Source organism: Lagopus muta, chromosome 1 (assembly GCF_023343835.1).
Source record: "Lagopus muta isolate bLagMut1 chromosome 1, bLagMut1 primary, whole genome shotgun sequence".
NCBI classification, from domain to species: Eukaryota; Metazoa; Chordata; class Aves; order Galliformes; family Phasianidae; genus Lagopus; species Lagopus muta.
In genome coordinates, this window is record NC_064433.1 from 49825206 (window position 1) to 49847138 (window position 21933).

Here is a 21933-nt window from a genome sequence, read left to right on the forward strand (position 1 = left end):
GCTGATAGGGAGGTGGTGGAGTCACCATCCCTGGAAATGTTCCAGAACCGTGTGGTTCTGGAACAGAAGTTCTGGACAGAGTTGGTAGGCATGGTGGGAATGGGCTGATGGTTGGACTTTGTGATCTTAGAGGTCTTTTCCAACCTCAATGATTCTGTGATTCAATCTAGAATCATAAGGAAACTGGCCAATAATGTCTACTTTTGTTGTCTCTCATTGAGACCAGGAACAAACTCAAAGCTCAAGGCACTTTAAAAACACTAAAAAATGAAATAGTTGCAGATTCCACAGGAGCTCCTGAAGGTCCCTTGCCAAAGCCAATGCTGGGACCGGATGCTCAGGAGGATTCAGGGCAGTACCAGGCTTTGATAGGGAGTAATGGGAACAGCCAGAATTACCTTAGATGGCTTTAAAAATAAGCCAAGGAGGTCATGCTCTCTCACACACTGCACAGAAAATCAGCCATGAGAGACGTTTCTGTAGTGGAAAGGTTTCAGCTGGGGCTTTCCATGGCTTCATTTGAAAGTGAGGACAGGAAGGGACAGGGCATGGTGGCATGTGACCATTTTGTGAGTGGTGATGCTGTGCTCCCCGTCACATCCCCACATGTGCTTGTACTCACCCGACACACAGAATAGGGTTGCTTTGGGCACAGGAGTCATCCCTCAAAGCACTGGGGCTGCCCCTCAACCTCCCTCCTACGAACCTCAGCCCCACTGAGGTAGGAAGCAGCAACCTCCCGTGCTCAGAAATAAAAGCTACCACACACATGCCTTGGTTTCCTTTCAGACTTTGTAATTTTTTTTTTAATTATTATTATTTTTATTATTTCCTCCTTTTAAGCATCCCTTTAAGGGTGAAATGAAATCCAACCATTTACAGAGAAAATGATTTCAGAATGTACATTTGATTTATCCTTACAAAAAGTTCATTATTACTTGCTGTTTATAAATTACAGAGTGGAAAGGAGCTTTGCAGATTCTTTTTTTTTTCTTTTTTTTTAAATTGTTTTTGGCAAGTCCACGCATTCTTTTGCCAAAACAGTGTCCTGATGCCACCAGCAGGTCCAGGTGGAACCCAGCATCAGCAGTGCTGCTGGGCCTCCTCCAGGACGATTCTGCATCACCATCCTCACAGGAAAGAAAAAAACCAACAGTGGCTTTGATTCTTAGTTTCAGAGCATTTCAGATCCCTTTTTAAGCCATTATCTGTAGTCCCCAATGCTTTAGATGTTGGTATACAGCATCAGAAACAGCTCTCCTTGGTGCTGGATTCGAGCCACTCCTGACATCTCCAGCTCCCCCTCTTTTTCAGTACGAGCAGATTCATCCATTGTCTCAGAAATCAGAAGGAGATTTTTTGGTGGATAGGGGAAACACAGCAATAGAGGGATTTGGGATCCATTCTACCGTACTTCTCTCCCTTCTCACCAAGGCTTGAGGTCAGTGAGGCCAGCATGAGCCGCATCCCTTCCCTCTTCACCACCAGTGTTCGCTAACAGGACCAGGAGTGACTCCCGACATGTCTTCACAGTGCACAGGCATAGCAGCCACAGAGTGCTGGCAGGAGCAGCGGGACAAGAAGAGACACTGCCACCCCACAAGGACACACCAAGAGGCACCAGGGGAACAAATACCCGTTCTGCACTGACCCTGCCCCCACCCTGACTCATAAGTTACCTGGAGGCCACAAGGTCCCCTTCCTTTATCCAGCACAGAGGCACAAAGAACAGGCTGCACAACAGAAAACACCTCAGCAAGACACAGGGATCAGAGAAAGCAACAGTGAGAGCAGACTGTTGAGTATGTTGTCCTTCATGCAGGCACAACCCCATCCCATCCATTGCTGGGTATACTGCACCTCCTCACTGCCTTTGTTCCTCTGGAGGGACACAGAGGCATTAGCCCACATCCTCTCCTTCACCTGGGAAGAAGGAGGAAGAGAAGCTTTCCACTTCAAAGCCATGCATGGGCACAAAGGAAGTCAAGCAGAGTTGGGCAGAAAGAAGGGCAAAGTATAGGGATGCACCAATTACAGATAACACCAATTAATCTGAAGGTGGAAAGGTTCTGGGGAAGAAAAAGCACACATCTGTGGGGAAAGGTTGGTGAACCACGGACAACGTTGGTCCCAGAAAGACAGTGGGCTCATGGCTTCGCTGCAACAACCAGTCCTGGGGCAGAATGGGATTTGGTTTTCAGTTCATCTCTTTCCAAACTTCATTGTCTGGCTCAGACAGGGATGGCTGAGGGCAAGCCACCACCTTGGGAAATCGCTGTGCAGAAGTCATCGTGCTTATCCCCATCCCTCAAGGGAGGCGATGGAAGACTTTTAATGACAAGCACTCCAACTCCCTAAGGATAATAAACACAGGGCTTACAGAAACAACAGGAACATTAACTGGTTTGGCCTTAAATCAAAACACTGGATGATTCTTGAGAAAGAAAAAGAAAAAATGCATTTCAGCTGTGAAGTCCCTTCCGCCATCCACAACAGAAGCCTGTTTTAAATTTGATTTCCTAAGAATAAGGAAATGGAGACATCCAGGAGATGGACAGGGCCAGAGTCGTGCAGAAGAGCTCCAGTGCTGCTCTCACTTGTTCCAATGGGACCTTCTCAGAAGAGAGAAGAGGGAAACAATGGAGCAAATAGTGAAAGACAGGGGAGGGAAGGGAACAGGCTGAACTTTGGGAATAGGAGATGCTGATAATTGCAGTTACGGCTTATCTGAATCTGCTGAGATGAAAACCATACCCCAGTGATGAAAACACAACTTGCAATGCACTAAAAATCCCCATGGAAGCCCATGTATGGGAAGGGCTGGTAGGACGGGAGAGGCTGCTGCCACTGCAGATCGGGTGGTGCAGCCTCAGCATGCGTGTGCTTCTGCCTGTTTTCTGTGGTGCTCTGCTGCTCCCAAAGCACGTATGCAATGACTGACCTTTCTCGTCTTCAGGAACGCCTGACCTGAGACTTGTGTTGTCACCAAGGCAATGCCTGAATGTAGATCCTAGATTGAAAATGAGGAATAGCTTCTTCCCTTTTTACTTTTCAATTTACTGTTACCAAATCCCTTGTGTCAATACACTGGGCTCTCCTCTGGTTATCCCTGGGGAAAGCTCTCATGCAGCAGTCTCAGAGCTATTGCTCTAACTTGATAAAAGTGACTCCTCCTTTCTCATCCAAGCCCTGATTTCTCTACAGTCTTCCCCTGCCTAAGACGTCTCTGTGACCATGGCAAAATTCCCTCCTGCATCAACAAGACTGAGCTCTGCAAAGCCACAGCTTCACTTTGAGGGGAGAGCATTCCACCCACCAAGCCTTCTCCTGCTCAGTTCTCAAAGGGACTTTCCTCTTCTTGGGAGACACATCACAAAGGAAAACAGCAACATACACGTATATATTAAAAAGAACACAAAAACAAAACAACAAGAAAAGAGGGGATCCCTCAGTTCTTCCAAGCAGGCATTGTGGCACGTGAGATGGGGGGAAGGAACTAAGATGAAGTCCAACTCAGTTTGATCAGAAAAACAACATTCATCTTTCTGTTCAAATTTAATTCTTCTTAGGGAACCAAATTATCTTTCCTGATGCTTTTCACATCTCTAAAGAAGCAAATAGAAGAGAGAGATAGAGATAGGAATGGAGCGCAATGGAGAGAATGGGATGGATGACACGGGAATATGAAGCCCTGATGGAGTGAGTTGAGGTCAGTGGAAACCCTCTTGTTCCAGCTGGCCTGATGGCAGGGTCACTCTTCATTATGACAACATTCTCCTCCTCCACATGATCCTCACTTATTTGTTTGGAAGACAAGCCAATATTTCCACTGTAAGACCAACAGAGCGCATTCGTGTTTTTCTCCCTCTTCCCACCACAGCGTGGGCTCTGGGCACCCTGTCAAGCCATCTGCTAAGGAAGGGTGGTGAGGGTGGAGATGCCAATCTGCTTCCTCAATGAGCTGAACCAGTCTACTACAGCAACAGGCTAATCTTGGCTACCCATCAGTGGCCAGCTCTGTGTGGACACTGGCCCACCAGCTGCAAGGAATGTCATCCTACATCTCCTCTATTCTGCATGGCCTAATCTGCACAGTCCAGGCTGTGGATTGCATGATTGTCCCAGAAAAGTCTTCTGGCCCCAGAGGGATTCTACCCACAGCTCCATTCTCCACAAGCTCGCAGTGGGTCCTGTGCCTCAACATGCTTTGTGTTTCCCCACAACACCCATTGGTGACTCAGAACTTTGCCCTTCTCCTCTCATTTCCCCCATGGCAATTGAAAATAGCCAGCACATGTAAACAGAATCCTTGCAGCAGGCACAGCCCACAAGGGTGCAAAGGCAGCCAGAGAGGCATGTATGAGCTCCACATGGCACACCCTGCTATGAAGAGCTGATGCTCTCCCCGAAATGCCATCCATGACAAGACAGATCACAGCTTATGGATGCCACCATTTCCTGAAAATACGCACACCACCCAAGACCAACTTTGACCCCTCCCCTCCCAACACCAGTGACAAACACCCACGTGCATACCAAAACCATGCATGTTAGCACTCATGCACATAGGAAACCATGCACTTGTAAACATATACTCCCACCATCTGATTAGTCCCCTGCAGCTTATCCCAGACCCAAACAAAGCACATGCTGCAGGGAAGATGCTTCAGCTCCTGTGGAGCAAGCCAGTGCAGCATTTTGGGGGCAGGGTGAAAAGGGAGTAAACAGAAAAAAAAAAAAAAATAAAAATAAAAAAAAAATTGGCTTTCCTCTCTGCTTCCCACCTGCCTGCTTCAGGTCTGGTAGAGCATCAGGCTAAGAGACAGCCTCGGACAGATATATTAAATTTGTGGGAGGAGGCAGCGTGTAGGGGAGAACACCTTGGAAACAAAGGATTTGCCTTCCCCAAAATACTTTGAACATAGAGGTATAAAAAAAATGCATACTGAGATGCTTTTGCACATTCACTCATCCAAAAAATGCCTGTGACACACATCTGCACACGTGACCCCTCGCATCGCTTTGTGCCTGCTGACTCAAACGCTCAATGAACAGCTCAGGCTCGCATCTGTGCTTGCTCCGATCCACAACAGATGAAGGTGGATGGGAACAGCTGCCCTCTTTCCTCAGGGAGCCCTCCCAGCCCCACAAGAAGGAAAATCCACCAGCTGGATGCAGCAAGTCTCTCCAGCCAGCAGGAAGGTCCAGAAGACGCAGGGAGGTCTTTATGCTACTGCCCACACCTCTCCCCTCCTCCTGCCCAGGTCTCCCTTCATTTGTCTGAGGAATTTGTCCCCAGGCATCACCGTGGGAAGAAGGGAAGGGAGGAAGGACAGAGACCATGGAGAAATGGCACACCCCATCTGGAATCAAAGAAAACAAAAAAGAAAGGAACAGACAAACACCCAACTCTTTCCCTTTGTCGTGAAGTTCTGATTTCCCACAGCAGTCCAGCGATCTCAACCAGCACCCTCCGCTTTTCGGTATGGGTTCTCCAGCAAGTAATGGAACTGCTGGTAGTTCTTGAGCAGATACTTGGGAGCATACATGTGCTCCTTAGGGTCAGCAGGGGGATACTCCTGCGTCGTACCATCAAACCAGCCACCAGTCCGGATCAGCTCCCGGATATAATTGAGGTCTCGTTTATCCTCGTAGTCACCCCAACGGGGGAAGTCCCCATTCTGGGCCGATACCAGTTTGAAGTAGATCCCCTCTGGGGTGAAACACCAGGAGCAGTGCCAGCCAGCAAAGTGGAGGGGGCTGCCCAGCGACCACTGCACCAGGATGTGTCCCGTGCTGTTCTCATACTGCCGGAAACCAGGCATGGTGTAGTATTCACGGCGCCGCAGACGGATCCCATCAGTAGCATAGACAGCCTGGAGCATCCCCATAGTGCAGCCTGAAACCACCTCCAAGGTGCCCGGTTGCTTCCAGAAGAAGCCGTAGAGAGACTTGCGCATGTGAAAGGCGAAGGGTTCCGTCCAGCCGTCGTAGAGCTTGAGGAAGAGCACGCCGTCACGAGCCGGGATCTCATCAGCATCATCGATGATGAAGACATCATCCGGGCGCAGGTTGCGGAGGCGAGAGACGCCATCTCGGGTGAGGAAGGTGCGCAGGTAATCGTCAGCGATCCAGCCATCCTGGCGCCCACCAGCAGGGAAGTGGTCCAGGAAGACATAGAGCACTTTGTGGCGGATGTACTCATAGGAGCCGTTGAGGAGCATCTCGCGGAACTTGAGGGGCCGTGGCTCTCCGTAGGCCGTGAAGTTCGATTCACACACCACAAAGACATCCACCACATCTCCCAGCTCGTGGAAGCGGACATCCAGCAGGTCAAACTCATGGTTGATGTTGATAGCATTGATGACTCGCCGGGGGATCTCCCGTGGCACCAGGCGGTCCTTGGTGGGCAGGTTGGAGTATTGGACCACGGTAGGAACGCCACAGCTGGGGCCGTGCCAGCCCGGCAAGCACACACACTCCACCCACTTGCGCCGCTTGGTCCCACCTGCGCTCAGCGGTTTGCGAGCAGGACGCCCTGAAGCCGCACCGTCTGCGCGCTCCTCCGGCCGCCCTCCCACTGGTGGCTTCTCCAACACCTTGGTACCCGGTTTAAAGCAGACACCACCGGCTTTGGTTCGGACAAAATATTCAGTCGTGTCTTCCGGCAGCACAAACTCGACTTTGTGCAGCTCTTCGCTGGCTCTGCTGGGTGGCAGGGGCTGGAGTAAGGGAGAGTGGGAGTACAGGGGTGTGCGGAGGAACTCCGCGCCCCCCGGTTCAGGGCTAACCTGTGGCGTGACGGGGGCATTGTTCCAGAAGAAGCTGGAGACGAGGTTGGGGCTAAGTGAAGCCAGGTCCCGGGGGAAGGTGACATAGGAAAGGGCCTTCAGGAAGTGCAAGAAGGAGATGAGGCAGAGACCAGCCATGCAGAGAGTCAGAAAGAGCTTATGGCGTCTCATCTTCATCCTGTGGAAAAGCCATGAAAAGGAAAGTCACATTCGGGAATTACCAGGGTGCAAAAAAGCTTGCTAGTGGTTGGAAAATAGGCTGGGGATGCTACAAAGCAGGTCCAAACTCAGCGTGCATCTATCAAGAACTGAACCCAAACCAAATCCCCCACACCCTAACATTTTTAGTGGGCCTTATGCTTTGGATGGGTTGTACCAAGCTAAACCTCCTCTAGAGCAGATATAGCCTTATGGTCTCACAGAGAGAGGAAAGGTGCCGGCGATGGGGCAGAAAGATGAGAAATCCGCAACAAGAGGAGTTCACTATCCAGTGAGGCACTGCACTTAGCACATTTGTCCCCACTCACTGATGGGAACAAATAAACACAGACCTTGAGTCAGGGAAGATGAAGAGACAGCAGGTTAGCAAGAGGGATGAGAGGGAGTACAGGGTATGCAGCTGAAACCCAGCCAGCATAAGAAAAGCAGTTTTAAGGGATTGAGCTCATAGCCAGGCTGCCAGGACCAGGAAAACACCTACGCTTCTCAGATCTTTCCAGTGTTTACTCACAACACACCTTAAAAACCCCTTGTTCCTAAGAAATTCTAGCCAAGTTTGTATGGGAAATGGAGAAAAAGTGTTAAGATTTTCCCTTTTATTCACCTCCCATCCCTCTGTGCCCACTATGTTTCCAGCTGTCTCCCTTTGCTTTTCATCTTCCATGGACCAGATGCTGAGGGTTTTTTTTGCATCTGTATAAAGGTGGCTATAAAAACTGCCTAGCTGTCTCTGCTGGCAATATAGTGCTGTCACAATGGATCCATATCAGACCAGCAAAGAGCCAGCGGTGCTCAGCCCTTTCTTCAGAACAATAAAAAAAAACAACAGTCTTCATTCTCTCCCTATAGCACCTCCCCTCTGCCAGTCCGTGCTGGGAACGCAGAGCTGCTGTCAGGCAGAAAAGTGATTGAAGACTACAATCCAGAAAAAGGAAGAAGGGGAAAAAAAAAAAAAAAAGGAAGGAAAAAAAAACAACCTCACCCAACACTTCACCAGGCAGAACAAGGAAAGGCAGCTGCATGCTGCTGCTTAGGGAAGGTTGAAGCAAACAGGCAAGGGAACAAGGTGACCTGAACACCCTCAGCAAGGCGGAGGCTCTCCCCCAAAAGCATAAAACCCTCCACGCCCAGGAAACCCACCAGCACGCTCCCGACATGTTCCACTGCGTTCCCCAATGGCAGCTCCCCACCATGTTATGATGCCTGCACATGTGTCTCAGTGTCTCCTCCCTCGGCCAAAGGTCCCCACGACAGGTATGCCACATCCCATGCCATTGCTTATAAACCTCACGCAGCACTCACAGGCAGCTCAAGCCCTCGGCCCCGTGCCAGGGTGCTCCCCTTTGCCAGCCGGGCACTTTCCATGGCCCACATGCATCCTGGATGGGAGCAGAATGGAGAAGTGTCCAGCCCACCCAGGGGGAATGAGTGAAATACAACAGGGCATGTTTACTGATTAACCTGGGGAGAACTTAACGCTGAAGGGAAAAGCCATAAATTTAGGCAGATGGCAACCACTCAAAGGAAATCATATCTGGCCACCTACCGAGGGCTCCAACATGGACTTTGATAAAAGGGTTGTCCACGTTCATATCTTACAGTTCAGCAGCAAGCACTCCTAGAAGCTTCGCTGTTGCCTTTTTAGTGACATTTTTAGGAAATCCACCAATGCCATCCCCTGCATTCTGGTTGTGGCAACTTCATTATTGATGGGGTTATTTCACCGTAAAAACAGAGACTGTAAGCCTGAAGCCAATGGAAGAGTTACAGGGTTTGCTTTTGATGTATTTTGACACAGCACAGTGGAGGGACCCACCATGGCCATGGCCTCACAAAAAGCTACCTCTGTGGTGATCCACTGATGGAGGGCCTGGTGCTGTTCCCTTCTCTGAAGCTGTAAAGGACCATCTTGCTCTTCCTCAGGCGTTCTTCCTGGGGCTAAAGCAAGAGGCTACAGAAAACCAAGGGCATCTCATTGTGTCCAGGGAATTTTACTTATCTTAAAGTCTTTGTTATTATCTTTTAGGAGTGAGCAGTAGGACCACTTACTCAAGAAGCAGTATCTGGCACCTCTTCCTTCTACACCACCAGTTTTGCTCCATCCTGACATACGGGGAAGAGAAGAATACAAGGAATCTGGAAAGACAGCTAGCAGAGGCTGCTGGAAGACATCCCTTGCTGGTACATTAGTGTAGCTCTCTCCAGTTGAGCGTCCTGTACTTCTGCAAGGTGTTACCTCTGGACATCAGCTCACCAAGGCTCAGGTGAGATGAAGGACTGCCTTGATCCAGTAAGGCTCCAGTTCCTACAGGACACAAATGCCAGCATCCTCTGAGCTGGCCCAGCACACAGGACAAGTGCTGGAGGAGTCACGATCAGCAGGTCTTCACCTTCTTCCCAGATGGCCTCAATGCTCCACATGCCATGAGAAACTCCCTAACAGAAGTTGTTGCTCCTGACATTTAACAAACTGCTTCACTTTCCAGGCGCTGGTGTGCCATGTCAACCTAGCAGGACACACGGTTTGGAGAAGCAGAGCTTTTTTTCCTCACTTGACATTTGCATATATCACTGTCCGTCAGGCTCAGCACAAGCTCTGCAGCTCCTCATCCCGTGCATGGCTGCACTGCCTCCCTGTTATCACAGCCTGCCCTGCAGCCCTGCCAAAGCAAGCTGGCCCTGCAGTACCCTCTGCTGTTCCGCTGCCGACAGTTCCCAGGAGGCAGTTTTCACTGCTCGGTTGCCTTTGTGAAGGAGTGGGAACATGAACCAACTCCTTATCCCTGCGTAAAAGGAGGGAAGCAAAGAATAAAGCTGTGTCCTCTTCAAAAACTTCTTCCCTGGGAACCACCTCCGTTCTCACATGCCAGGGATTCCTCTGCCAGGGAGTGGAGAGCTCATCCACCCCTGGGTGGGCTGAGACGCCAAGAGCCGTCTGTCACGTATCCCTTCCCATACCATCTGATCTGCACTGCAGGAAAAGATGTGCTTTGAGCAGTGGCTAATTGGAGACAAAGGCCAGCAGGGGAGGAAAGCGTTATTAACCACCTTCCCCACCCAGAACATTTATGTGTAGCTGAAATGAGGAAGGAGGTGCTGGACAGGGAGCCATCTCAGCTTGTCATAAGGAACCCCAGCTGCTCTGGCACAAAGCAGCCATCAGTTACTCGAACACAGAAAAGAGCAAGAGGAGAGATTTCCCTTACAACAATTTTGAATGAGGAGGGGAAAAAAAAAGTGAAGGGAGATCAAGTTACTGTCAGGTTAAAAACAACAGCATGAAAAACAAAAGCTTTAATGTGCAAGCAGAAGAAAAAGCCAGGAAGGGCATGGACAGCTAGCTCTTTTCAAAGCTGAGGGAACATGCAGTTATAAACAGCTTCAGGAGCATTCTGTCTCAGCAATAGGAGCCGAAAGTTCCTCTTTGAAAGGGACAACCTTGGTATTTCCTTGCATGAAGATGCATGTCTCTGCCATGCAAGGGAATGGCTTTCAGAGGAGGAGAGCTAGAAGTGGTATGCATATGAGTTATCCCCAGGCACCTGTTACAGTTTTACTTTGCCATTATATCAAGTAACCGGTTGATTTATACCATCTTGAAATCATATCCTGATTTCAAGGAGCCGGAGAAAGATATGCACAGCTAAGAGCTGGCAATTCACCAGTCCTAATGTTCTCCTCTGGAGGATGCTGGCAAAGGGCCATACAACAGGGCACTGTCTGCACGATACCCAGCCTCTGGGGCACTAGCACTTCTTCAGTGCTAAGTCTACCTCTCATTCCCCTACTCCCAGAGCATCATACATCATCAGGGTCACAGTACCTCAGAACACTAAAATCTCAAACTGCTTTTGAGCTGCAAACAGCAACAGAAGGAAGAACTACTATTTGTTTGCAACAGAAACGTAATGAGCTCAAGAACACCAGGGCTGTGCTTTGCCTAAGGATAAGAAGAGAAGATTATCCTACAAAGCTGGGCAGCAGGGAAAGTGAAGAGAAGCATGAATGTAGCAGAAGGTGGGTAGGGCTCAGCATTTCCCTCACGTGAAGGATGCCATGATGTTATCAGGGACTGCATGCTACAAGGATGTTAGCAGGAAGTTTCTAGCAGGGTCACAGTACAAGGTGGTTTGAACACAGGCAGGCCCATATCTACTTCCATCCACATTCCAAGGATGGAATACAATATTCTTTCACCACCTTCGTTACGAGCTACTGCTCACAGTGCTAACGCAAAGCAGCAATACCTCATGCTATGCATTTCCTTTGCAACTTTGAGGCAATTGACCACACGGTGCCACTGACTCACTGCCAGCACAGCCAGCTGGAGCAAGCCATCAGCGCAGTTACCTTTCCAGTAAGGTCAGGCAAAGGGAGAACCAGGCTCCGTCTTAATTATCATCTTTTCCTTTCAACAAGGGGGCAAGCAGAAACATTTGTTCAAGGCTAGTCGGGATGGAGGCTGTGCAAACCGATCTATCGCCTGGTTGGTAGCCCTGGCCATGGCAGGGGGTTGCAACTGGATGATCTTTGAGGTCTCTTCCAACCTGAGCCTTTCTATGATTCCATGATCCTGTGATAAAGTATCTGCTCTCAGTCAGGTATTAACACAGCAGTTGGCTTCCAGAGTTGCTACCCCTTCACCAATGGGAATCATCAAAGCAGGAAGAAAGATGGATGAAAAAAAGAAAACTGAAGGGTGAGTCTATACAAGGCCAAGGTGAGGCTGTTCAGAACACAACTGAAAAACTAAGGCACTGCTTCCCCTTCCCACTAAAGGGGAACACATGCCATACATGACAACCACAAACACTGGGTTTGTGCACAAGGCTTTGCAATGCCTCAAGTAATCAGTAGCATCAGTGGTGAAAAAGAAAGGTTTCTCTTCCTCCTCTGTGTACTCTCGTAAGAGACCAAAGTGCTCCAAGCCAGCAGCTATGATCTAGTACATAAATAAACTAAAATGGATGCAACGTAGAGATCCGAGCTTTTTACGTTTTGCATCTGCCCAGCTCTCCACCTTTCAGAGGAGCAGTACCTTGGGACTCCATACATTCTATGGTCTTCCACTGTCTGACTGTTTTCATCTGTCTTACCCTGCTCTTTAGTGGGAAGCCTTGGCTATTTTAGACACCACATCTTTCGCCACAGCAATATAGAATCACATAATATCCTGAGTTGGAAGGGATGCACAAGGAGCATCAAGTCCAACTTGACAGCTAAATAGCCTGCAACAACACAGCTCTCAACTCTCAGAACACAGCACATGGGACCTGGAGATAAAATGGTCTTTGTTGACAGCATTCTGTCTCAAGACTGATCTTTCAGAAGTCACCAGAATAAACCAACATCTAAACACCTTCAGAGTCCATTATAAAACCCTTCACTTGAACAGATTGTTCTTACTGTAACTACCATAATACTAATAGCAGCATAATTATATAATTCTCCAGCCCCCGGTTTAAAAGAAGATCAGCTCAGAGAAGACTAAAAAACTCTACTGAAATCCAATAACGGCCTACGAGACACCAATTTAATTTTATCCAAGAACTACTTGGCCATCACAAGGGTATAGTACTGCATGCTAAAGAAAACTTCAAGCTGGATTTCTAACTCCATGGGAATCTAACAAATATTCTTCTCAGTATCCTTCAGCTGTACTAGGCTCCCTTGTAACTAATGTTCTCTCTCTAACCAAAGCCAGTCCCACCATAGGGATTTCCATGATTCTAGAGATGCCTCAGCACACTCTGATCCTTCAGATGCTCTCAGAAAGCACAATTTTGATTTCTCAGCACCACTAGGTTAAGCATTCTTTCCACTAAAGGGAAAATAGCACTTTTGTCCTCTTCTCTCCTTCACTTACGCCTGATATCCTGAAAGGACTCTTCCTCACAAGATCTAGTTTCCTGAAGAGTGTTGTGATGACTCTGTGGGCTGCATCACCACTTGGCCTCAAAATCAGGTCCCAGGACACGTGCTCACATACATACACACACACCCAAAGATGCAGAGCCCTTCTCCCAGCCAAACACAGAGTTGCTGCTCCCTGCTTCACACATGCAGTGGTTATGGGAACACAAAATGGAGTCTGCTAGTTCAGTTGCTTTCTGACTGGTTCCTTACAGGGAAGGAATGCTCCATCATGAATCCGAAAGGAAACAGGAATGAGACTGCACAAAAGCAACTTCTGTCCTCAGGGAGGCCGCGGCCATGGAATAATCAAAGAAGTATGTGAGAATTCTCAGCTAGTCTCGATGTATTGCAGACAGGGACAGGACATGGCCACTTTGAGGCTAGAAAACTATGCTTTCAAAGACCAAGCAGTGCATTATGGAAGCACAGAGGTGGTTTCATAGGTTCTCACTCTTCACTCACCACCTTCACGGCTCACCACCCCTAGGCTGTCAGTATAAAAGTTCACATTGGAAATCCAAATCAGCACCCAATCTGAGTTAAAAATAAACTTCAAGAGAAGTGCCTAAGGATGAGAATGAGCGGCTGACAGCAGAAACCTCCTGGATGACAGCTATTCACCTCTCACCAAAGCTGTTGCATCACATAGTTGCATCCTCAGACACTCAAAGGGACAGGCCACTTTTTGAGCAGGGTTCATCTAACCAAGACTGCAGTGAGGCTCCCAGTCAACTGCTGTGAGCTAGTCAGTTTCTGGAAGCATCAGGGAAGAAGAACGTCTCAAGGACAGATTTGGAAGACAAAGTGCTTTCAAAGCAGACCCTGGCAGGCAGTCCACATATGCTGAGCAAGTCAAGAGTCCCAAGAATAGCACCAAAATGAGCAACCAAGATGAAACTCAGAGCTGAGGGCATGTGGCAGTCATGCACCAGATCATGCAAGCAAGAAGCACCTGATGCCACGGTGATGGGCTTAGTTCACAGGCCCACAGTGGCAGGAATAAACCACGTTGCCTTTGGTTATTTGTGAAGTGAGTGGCAGTTGTTTGTGTGTCCCCAGAATAAAAGCCCTCCAAATCAGACCGAGAAGGTGACTCATTAAGCCCCAGAAAGACGATAAATAATGAGAGGCCACAGAGCAGCAGCAAGACCCTAGTGGCCACAGGGAAGAGTCGGCCCTCCATCCCCGCCTTCCTTCCTCCCCCATCCATCACCAACCACTTGGGGTTTGGCAGGGCACTCGCTTTCCCACAGTAGCTGATCTATTACTCTTCAGAAGAGCGTTCCCAGCCCCTTCCTTCCCCTCCCTTCAGGCCACAGGGGTCCCCCACTTGGCAGCCCCCAGATCCCCCTCTTCTCTGAATGTCTGGTGACCAGCCAACCCCATGCAGAAAGCATTAACCCCTCTTCATCAGGAGCAGCCAGAGAAACCTGACTCCACGCTGAGAGCTTTCTCTGGGTGTCTCCCCCTCCTCCTCTACTTCCCACCCCCAATTCCCTCCCACACCCCATTCTCCCCCCTTCTGCTTCTCAAAAACTAACTCCAGCCCCGGGAGTGTTGCATCTTCCCAAGAATGCTACACGAACCCATGGGAATTTTCCTTGGACCAAGAACAGACCCTTATTTATTTGTCTCTTCTGCCTTTGTTCCTCATTTCCTCTTTCAAGACTTAGGCAAGACCTCGACACAGTGCCGCCCGGATCCCCTGCTGCCACTTCACTTTGTTATTATTTTCAGGAGGAGAGCGCTGATAGGCAGAAAGCTCTTCAATGCCTTGCCCCCAGGCAGGAGCGAATCAGCCCAGACACCCAACTCCGGGCTGTGCAAAGGGCACGGGGCTCTGCGGAGCACCTCGGGCTCCGGCACACACAGACAACCCCCTGCCTGCGTAATCCTTCTGACTGCAGCACGGCAGCCCTTCAGATTAAATCTGCACAAATCAAATCGTGGGTAACGGCTCTATGCCGGTAACAGGCATATGGCACCATGAAGAGGGGCAGTTTCCCGGAATGAAATCAAAAGCCTCCTAATGCACTTAGCTCAGGGTCACATAAATCTCTCTTCTGCCTCCCGCAGAGGGTTGGATCTTGTTTACAGGCACTGCAGCAGGCCTGGGTCTCAACAATATGTTTATTTCTCTGTACAAACATTCCTTTTCACAAAGCAAAGCAGTGTCCTGATCCTCAGATTAAGCTGAGCAAGAGAGGACTATGGAGCACGTCTTCAGAGAAAGAGAGCTTGTTGTCATCAGTGAAGACAAATGCCATAGTGGACATCACACCGGCTGCTGCTGTAACACTTCCCACTCTTCAGCACTGTGAGGCTGCACCTCAAGTTGCTGTGTTCAGTTCTGGGCCCTTCACTACAGGAAAGACATGGAAGTGCTGGAGTGTGTCCAGAGAAGAGCAGCAGAGCTGTGAGGGGTCTGGAGCACAAATCTGATGGGGAGCAGCTGAGGGAACTGGAGTTGTTCAGGCTGGAGAAGAGGAGCTCAGGGGAGATCTCATAGCTCTCTTCAAGTCACTGTAAGAAGGTTGTGGTTGGCCTCTGCTCCCAGGTAACAGTGATAAGATGAGAGGTAACGGCCTCACATTGTGCTGGGGAAGTTCAAGTTGGATACTGGGGAAACGTTCTTCTCCATAAGAGCGGTGCTGCAGCGGCACAGGCTGCCCATGGAGGTGGTGCAGTCACCATCCTTGGAGGTATTCCAAAGCTGTATGGATGTGGCACTGAGGGACATGGTCACAGGGCATGGTGGGATGGGCTGGCCATTGTACCAGGTGATCTTATAGATCTTTTCCAACATTAATGATTCTGTGATTCTTCTCCAAGACTGCCTTATGTCTCAGGGAAGGATGAAGAGAAAAGCAAGGCTTTGTCTTGGGCTGAGACCTAAGTGGAACCACACATCTCATTGCAAGGATGTCTGGTGGTTATCTGACCAGCCCCTTCCCAACGCAAAAAAACCACAAACTTACACCACACAGATAAAAACACAGAAGCTGAGCCCTTCAGTTCAGCAGTACGATGCAGGGCAGTTAATGCTGCAACCTCCTGATCACAGACCAAGTTCCACTTCCTTTTATGTATTCAGCGACATAAACATTTATTCTGAATTCTGTTTCTGAGAAGTTAGCTCCCTGCACAGCCATGCCAGAAAGAAAGGAGAAGAGGAAGGCACTAAAATCTCTTTTCTCAACACCCCATGGGGAACAGGAAGGAGGTGCAGGGCAGAGGGGACCACAGCCACATTTTGAACACCTTGCAAAATCTGACATAGTGCTAAGAAACACTTGGACAGGACTGCATGGTCTTTCAACAAAGAAAAGGTCTCGAGCATCTGAATATTTCAGAATGATAGAATCATTAAGGTTGGAAAAGACATCTAAGGTCATCTAGTCCAACTGTCCACCTAGCACCAATATTACCCTGCAAAGTCAATCCCAGCTCCACTGCACAGGCCTATAATTGAGTCAGGGACCAGATCCAAGCATCAGATTCACCATCTCCAGCCTGACATCATCTCCCCACTGCAAGGACAGCGCTCTGAGCTGAGGGAGGCCATGCCACAGAGATGCTCCACACTTGAATGATGCAGAAAGTGAAACTGCATTTTTTTTTTTTTTTTTTTTTTTTCAACGAGAGAGCATCCACAGGGCAATTCAGCTGCATCAGGACACATGCAGACAAACAGGGCCAGAAAGGAAGCCCACAGCACTTCCTCACTGTTCAGTGATAGAACCTGGATGCCTGACAAACACCCTTCCCTCCCCCCCAGCGCTCATGGGAAGCAAGAAGACTCTGTTCCAGAGCACAATGGCACCATAAATAATTCAAGAGACTGCTAAATTATGCAGAAGCAATCCCATCATCCCCCCCTGGCCAGGCTGGGTGCAGGTGTGGTCAACCCTTGCTCCAAAAGTTGCTGTGAGATGGGGAATTTGAGGCCACGGAGGCTCAGTGCCAATGGCGCATATACGGGAACACAGTGGCCACTTGCATCACACAACAGCACGACAGGAGGTATTTGGGGACACCCAATAGGGAAACAGCCATTTCTTTGGGCCACCTCTTCTCCAGAGACCTCACACAGCCCTAGGAGGGTAGCAGGACCTGCTGTCCTCCCAGGCTGCGTAGGACAGCGAGGCAGAGGGAGAGGAGCTGTGGGGCAGGAGTAGAGGAACCAGTGTGCTCAAAGAGGAAGCAGCCCGTACTGATCACCCCAGGGCAATGCTCACCCAACCCGCCCTTGTTTGCCTGCCCCACACTGCACAGGCACAGGGCTTACCCGCAGCCCCTACCTCTTCCAGCTCCTGCAGGCTCTGTGCTGTGGCTGTGCCCAACGTGCTCTGTCTGCAGGGAGCTCTATCCTCCTCCTCCTCCTCCCCAGTGTCCAGCTTCTCCCAGAAGCATCCACACTGGCAGAGGAGGAACTGAAAGCACTGCCATTGCCCTCGCTTCAGCCCCAACTGAAAATCACAGGACTGCAGCTTACCTTTCTCTTCCTCCTTAAAGGGCTCTGCATCAGGGAGCGGGGCTCCCTTCAGAGCCACGCTGCTGCCTGCTGGGCTCCACTATCTGATAGCCAAAACAGGGGATGCTAACGCAGATAAAGTCAGCGGAGCAGCTCCCTGCGTTACACAGCAGCTGCTGAAGGCGTTCCGCAGCGGCACACATTTGCATTGGTCTCTTGGTGTGCCTCAAACCCGATCGCTGCGGTGCTGCTATCATGCAAAGCACACACAAAGCAACACCCCCGCAGACAGAAAGACCCAAAGGAATGGATGGCAGAGTGACTCTGCTCACTAACCCTGGCCCAACGTGCAAGGGTTGGCACAACGGCAGGATGCTACTGGGAAGAAACAGCAGATGGAAAGGGAAGCAATTGAGTGGGGCAGCGTGGAAGTGGCCCAACCCCCAGCTCAGCCATAGGGCACTCCCTAGGGCCAGCATCATGCTTCTCAAACTGCCCGAGCACCCCAGTCCTGACCCCGCAGCCCCACCATGCATGGTCACGGTGGGTCAGTGGTTGGATTGGATCATAGTGGTCTTTTTCAATCTCCATGATGGTATGATTCTCTGCAGGCAGGGCTGATAGCCTGAACTAGCTCTTCCAAGCACCTCACACTGTACCAGCCGGTGCCCCCCCCCCCCCCCCCCCCCCCCCCACTGCCTTCCCTGCTGACTGCTGTCAGCTGTGCCAGTCTTCGTTAGCACCACCTCCTCCAGCCACATCCCACTGATTGGGTCACAGACTCCAACAATGTACAAAAGGCCCATTTTAGAGCCAGTAACCCCACCTCAAACCTCTCCAGCCTGCAGGAATGAACGCTGGCCCAGTGTGCCTCATCCATTCATCACTGTGTTTCCCAGCTGCTTTCCTCCCACTTTTATAATCCACTGCATGAGCAGGGTTAAATAAATAAATAAATACATGAAAAGAAAAATATCAGTTTTGGATGGCAGGTGCACTTTGAGGATGCTGTTTGGTGGACAGGAGGAAGCTCAGGCACAGAAAGCTGAGGACCCAGTTATAAGCCCTGCCATGAGACTGAGTTTATCTCTGCCTGCTGACAGGTTCAAGCAAGGGAGAGTCAGAGAGGGAAACTCATCTGAACTAAGTGTCCTTCACACACACAGCAGTATCCCCATACACTGTCCTGAGTGGCTCCTGATGCCTGTACTCATGGCTGCGTACACACACCAAGCTTACTGTGGCCATAAGCCCTATAGAAGGGTCCATGCTCATGTAAACATCCCCAGCAGGACCTTGTTGCACGTACCCAAACTCTCACCTGAGCTTCACACAACCACCCCATAAGGACACACGATGTGACGTGACACCAACCAGAGTCACACTGCGCATCACCCACTGTGCGTGGGAATGAGGAGAGGAGGATAAACAATGCAGAGGAGAAGCACAAACACCAACTCCATACCTACAGACCCTGAGGGCAGCTGTGATTGCAGCCTATACACTGAGCAGCCCCCACAGCCCAGCTGTCCCCATCCCCTGCTGGGGACACAAGGCCCACAGTTAGAACTGCAGGCAGTTCCTGCAGTGCAGGTGCACCCATTGGCTTCCACCTCCTCTTCCTGACCACCTTACCAGGGTGATCCCCATATGCCACACAGGTAGATCCCTCTTCTTACAACTTTACCAATAAGTGGATGGAGGGATGCTGATGCCCTACGTACCTCTGGTGGAGATGAGATCCTGCAGTGCCTCATACCATAGCTGGGCACAGCAGGTAGCAGTAGGGCCACAGGTGGGAACCAGTTAAGAACTCACCTACAGCTACCAGAACTCCTCCCATAAGAAAATAATTGCTGCATCCAGGACATTGATAAACAAGCCATACAGGTACTGGCCTCCCTCACGTGGAGGCAATGCTGTACCTTCCAGCACGTTTCTTACCACTTCTGCAAGATCCTCCGAGGGCACTGAGGGTGTGTAAACCTTTGGGGGACTTTTAGGTTTCATTCTCCATCCCCTCAGCCATTGTCCAAAGGCTGAGTTATATCACTATGGGTGCTCCCCAGGAGCAGCACGCCAGGTTCTCCCCTCCCTCCCCAGTCCAAAGGGTGCATTCCCAACATCACCATGAAGCTGAAAGCACAACACAGATGCTACAGCTGTGCACAGGGAGCTCTGGTAACTGGAGTGCTGGAAGGTGGGAAGCCTGTGGGTTTTTCCTCCTATCCGAGACAGCTCTTTGCTGTCCAAGGGTCAAGCAATGGCAGATTCTACAAGATTTCAGCTCTCCCAGAGGAGCTGGCTCTAGCAGCAGGGTCTTGCTGGTGACTCACAAGTCACAGGCTGCAGCTGGACTCAAACACCACTTCTAGACAGGGACCCGTGGGTCACCCTTAGGGAAGGGGGCTGAGAAGTCCCCGCTGACTCACGTCCTGTTGTGGTCGGGTAAAGAGGGACAGAAGTAGGTGGGCAAAGAGGGATGGATGGGAGTAGGTGGGGATCTGGAATGCAGTTTGCACAGGGATGGGGGCTCCTGGTGACTCGAATGCTAACATGGGCTCGAACTTCCCTCACTGGAAGAGGGATCCAGAGGTAAATGGGGGGTTGTTACAGGGAGGAGAGGTGCTTGGCGCCCATGCACGGCCCATAGGATAGAGGGAACCCCAGCTGCAGTGCTGGAATCAGGCAGGGCTCCCAGAACTGCAGCCCATGGACCCACTCGGTGCCTCTCCCTCCTGTTCCACATTCCCTCCCTGAGCAAGCCCAGAGCCGCAGCAGACGCACACTCCCCATCACCCTTGTCACGCTCACCCAGAGAGCAAAACTCACAAGGACGGGGCTGCGCCAGCCCGTGCCACCCCAGCAGGAACACACAGCGATTCCCATCTCACAAACAACGTGGGTGCCCACATCCCCCCCGCAGCCAGTGCTCAGCCGGGGGGGCTCAGTCTGACGCGGAGCCAGAGCGGGGGGGAGGCTTGACGCCGATGGCACACATGTATTTGTGTGTGTGTGTGTGTGTGTGTGTTTGCCCTCCCACGCACGCACTCCTGTTACTCCTTCTCGCCCGCTGCAGCCTTGGCACGCGTCCCCAGCCCGTGCCCTGCTCGCAGGCAGCAGCTGGGCCTCCGCTGCAGTGCCCCGGCCAGAGGCTGCCTCCATCCATCCGTCCATTCATCCATCTATCCATCCATCCCCGCAGCTGCGGGCAGGGGGCTGGCGGCATCGCATCGCCTCCCTCCTCCCCAGCGCCGCTGCTCCTTAGCAGGGGATGCTGGGATTATTGGGAGGGAGGTGAGGGGGAGAATAAAAAAAATAATAATTAAAAAAAAATCGCGCTCGTATAAATAAATAAGAACGGGAAAAGGGGGGGGGGGGGGGGGGGGGGGGGGGGGGCAGGAAGGCGAGCAGAACTTGCAGGTGGCGGCCGAAGGGGGTACGAAGGGGGGGGTCCCACCGCCCCGGGGTAACTCCAACGGGTGCTGCGCGCACCGCTCCCCCCGCCCCGCTCCGCTCCCCGCACCGCCCCGCGCTCACTCACTCACCCCCGCCCGGCGCAGCGGCGGTGCCCGCCGGGCCCCCGGCGGGGCGAGGCTGCCGCTCGCCCCCGGCCCGCCCGCCGCCCCCCGGCATGGCTCGGCGCCGGAACGAGGCGAGGCGAGCCTGCAGCCCCCCGCCGCCTTCCTCCTCCTCTTCAGCCCTCCGCCTCCTTCTCCTCCCGCTGGAACGGCCGCGGGCAAAGGGATGCGGAGCCGAACCCCGCCGGCAGCGGCGGGCAGAGCTGCGGCAGCCCCTTTTGTGCCGCCCTCCCCGCCTGTCTCCTCCCCCGGCGCGCCCGCCCCCCCCCCCCCCCCCCCCCGGGTTGCCGCCGCCCGCCGCCCCTCGCCTCCCGCACAAAGCAGCACGGAGCTCCGCCGATGGGCTGTGGGAGGGCAGCGGGGCGGACCTGCGGTGCCCTGCTCCCCCCCGCAGCATCCCTGCACCGCCGTTATGGTGAGATGCGCCCGGCGACGTGCAGGAAGTTTGGCTGCGGTGCCAGAAATAGAGCTTTGCGTCTGCTGACTCTCCATCCCGCGCCCCGACCGCAAAAGCTGCCTTTACTCAGTTCAACTTTTCCCTGCGTTCTTCCTCATTCAAGGCCGGTTTGGGGAGAGGGAAGCAAAGCCAGGCAGAGCCCGAACAAACCTGGCTGCAAATACAGCGAAACATGGGCGTGGGATCGCACCCCTTGCAGCCGAGAGCTATAGAGGTCAAAAGGAAGCAACACTAGAAAACACCCTTCCTTGTGAGTTGCTGGGAATTTAGAACAACAGCGTGTTCAAAACAAAGTATTGGTGCCAGTGCCCCTCCAACTCGCCATTATCTGATGACTGAGCCATGCTGTGCGCCAGTACAGGTGGCCCTCACACCATTCTTATGGGAACTCATTGAGGATCTACAAGAGATCAGAGCATCGCCAAGGTTGGAAAAGACCTCCAAGATCATCGAATCATAGAAAGGCTTGTGTTGGAAGGGACCTTAAAGATCATC

At 51.3% G+C, this 21933-nt stretch overlaps 1 protein-coding gene across 6 annotated transcripts; it reads right to left on the bottom strand.

Moving 5' to 3' along the window:
• Positions 1-979: 979 nt before the first annotated feature.
• On the bottom strand, positions 980-21202 carry MGAT3 (beta-1,4-mannosyl-glycoprotein 4-beta-N-acetylglucosaminyltransferase). Of its 6 annotated transcripts, none has more exons than XM_048958060.1 (2): positions 20949-21202; positions 980-6969 (listed from the first exon to the last, which is right to left on the bottom strand). In XM_048958060.1, the coding sequence occupies exon 2, from the start codon at positions 6966-6968 to the stop codon at positions 5460-5462; it is 1509 nt and encodes a 502-aa protein (XP_048814017.1). In that variant the 5' UTR covers position 6969; positions 20949-21202; the 3' UTR covers positions 980-5459. The 6 variants fall into 6 exon arrangements, with proteins under 6 accessions (XP_048814017.1, XP_048814027.1, XP_048814053.1 ...); XM_048958070.1 differs by lacking the exon at positions 20949-21202 and adding an exon at positions 17422-18056; XM_048958096.1 differs by lacking the exon at positions 20949-21202 and adding an exon at positions 17228-17407.
• Between the last annotated feature and the right edge of the window lie 731 nt (positions 21203-21933).

Coding starts and splice junctions, on each gene's coding strand:
- MGAT3 (XM_048958056.1), bottom strand. CDS start 8,275: ATGTGGCATACCTGTCGTGGGGACCTTTGGCCGAGGGAGGAGACACTG. Junction 6,970..8,150: donor AACATGTCGGGAGCGTGCTG/GTGGGTTTCCTG, acceptor GCTTTTCCACAG/GATGAAGATGAGACGCCATA.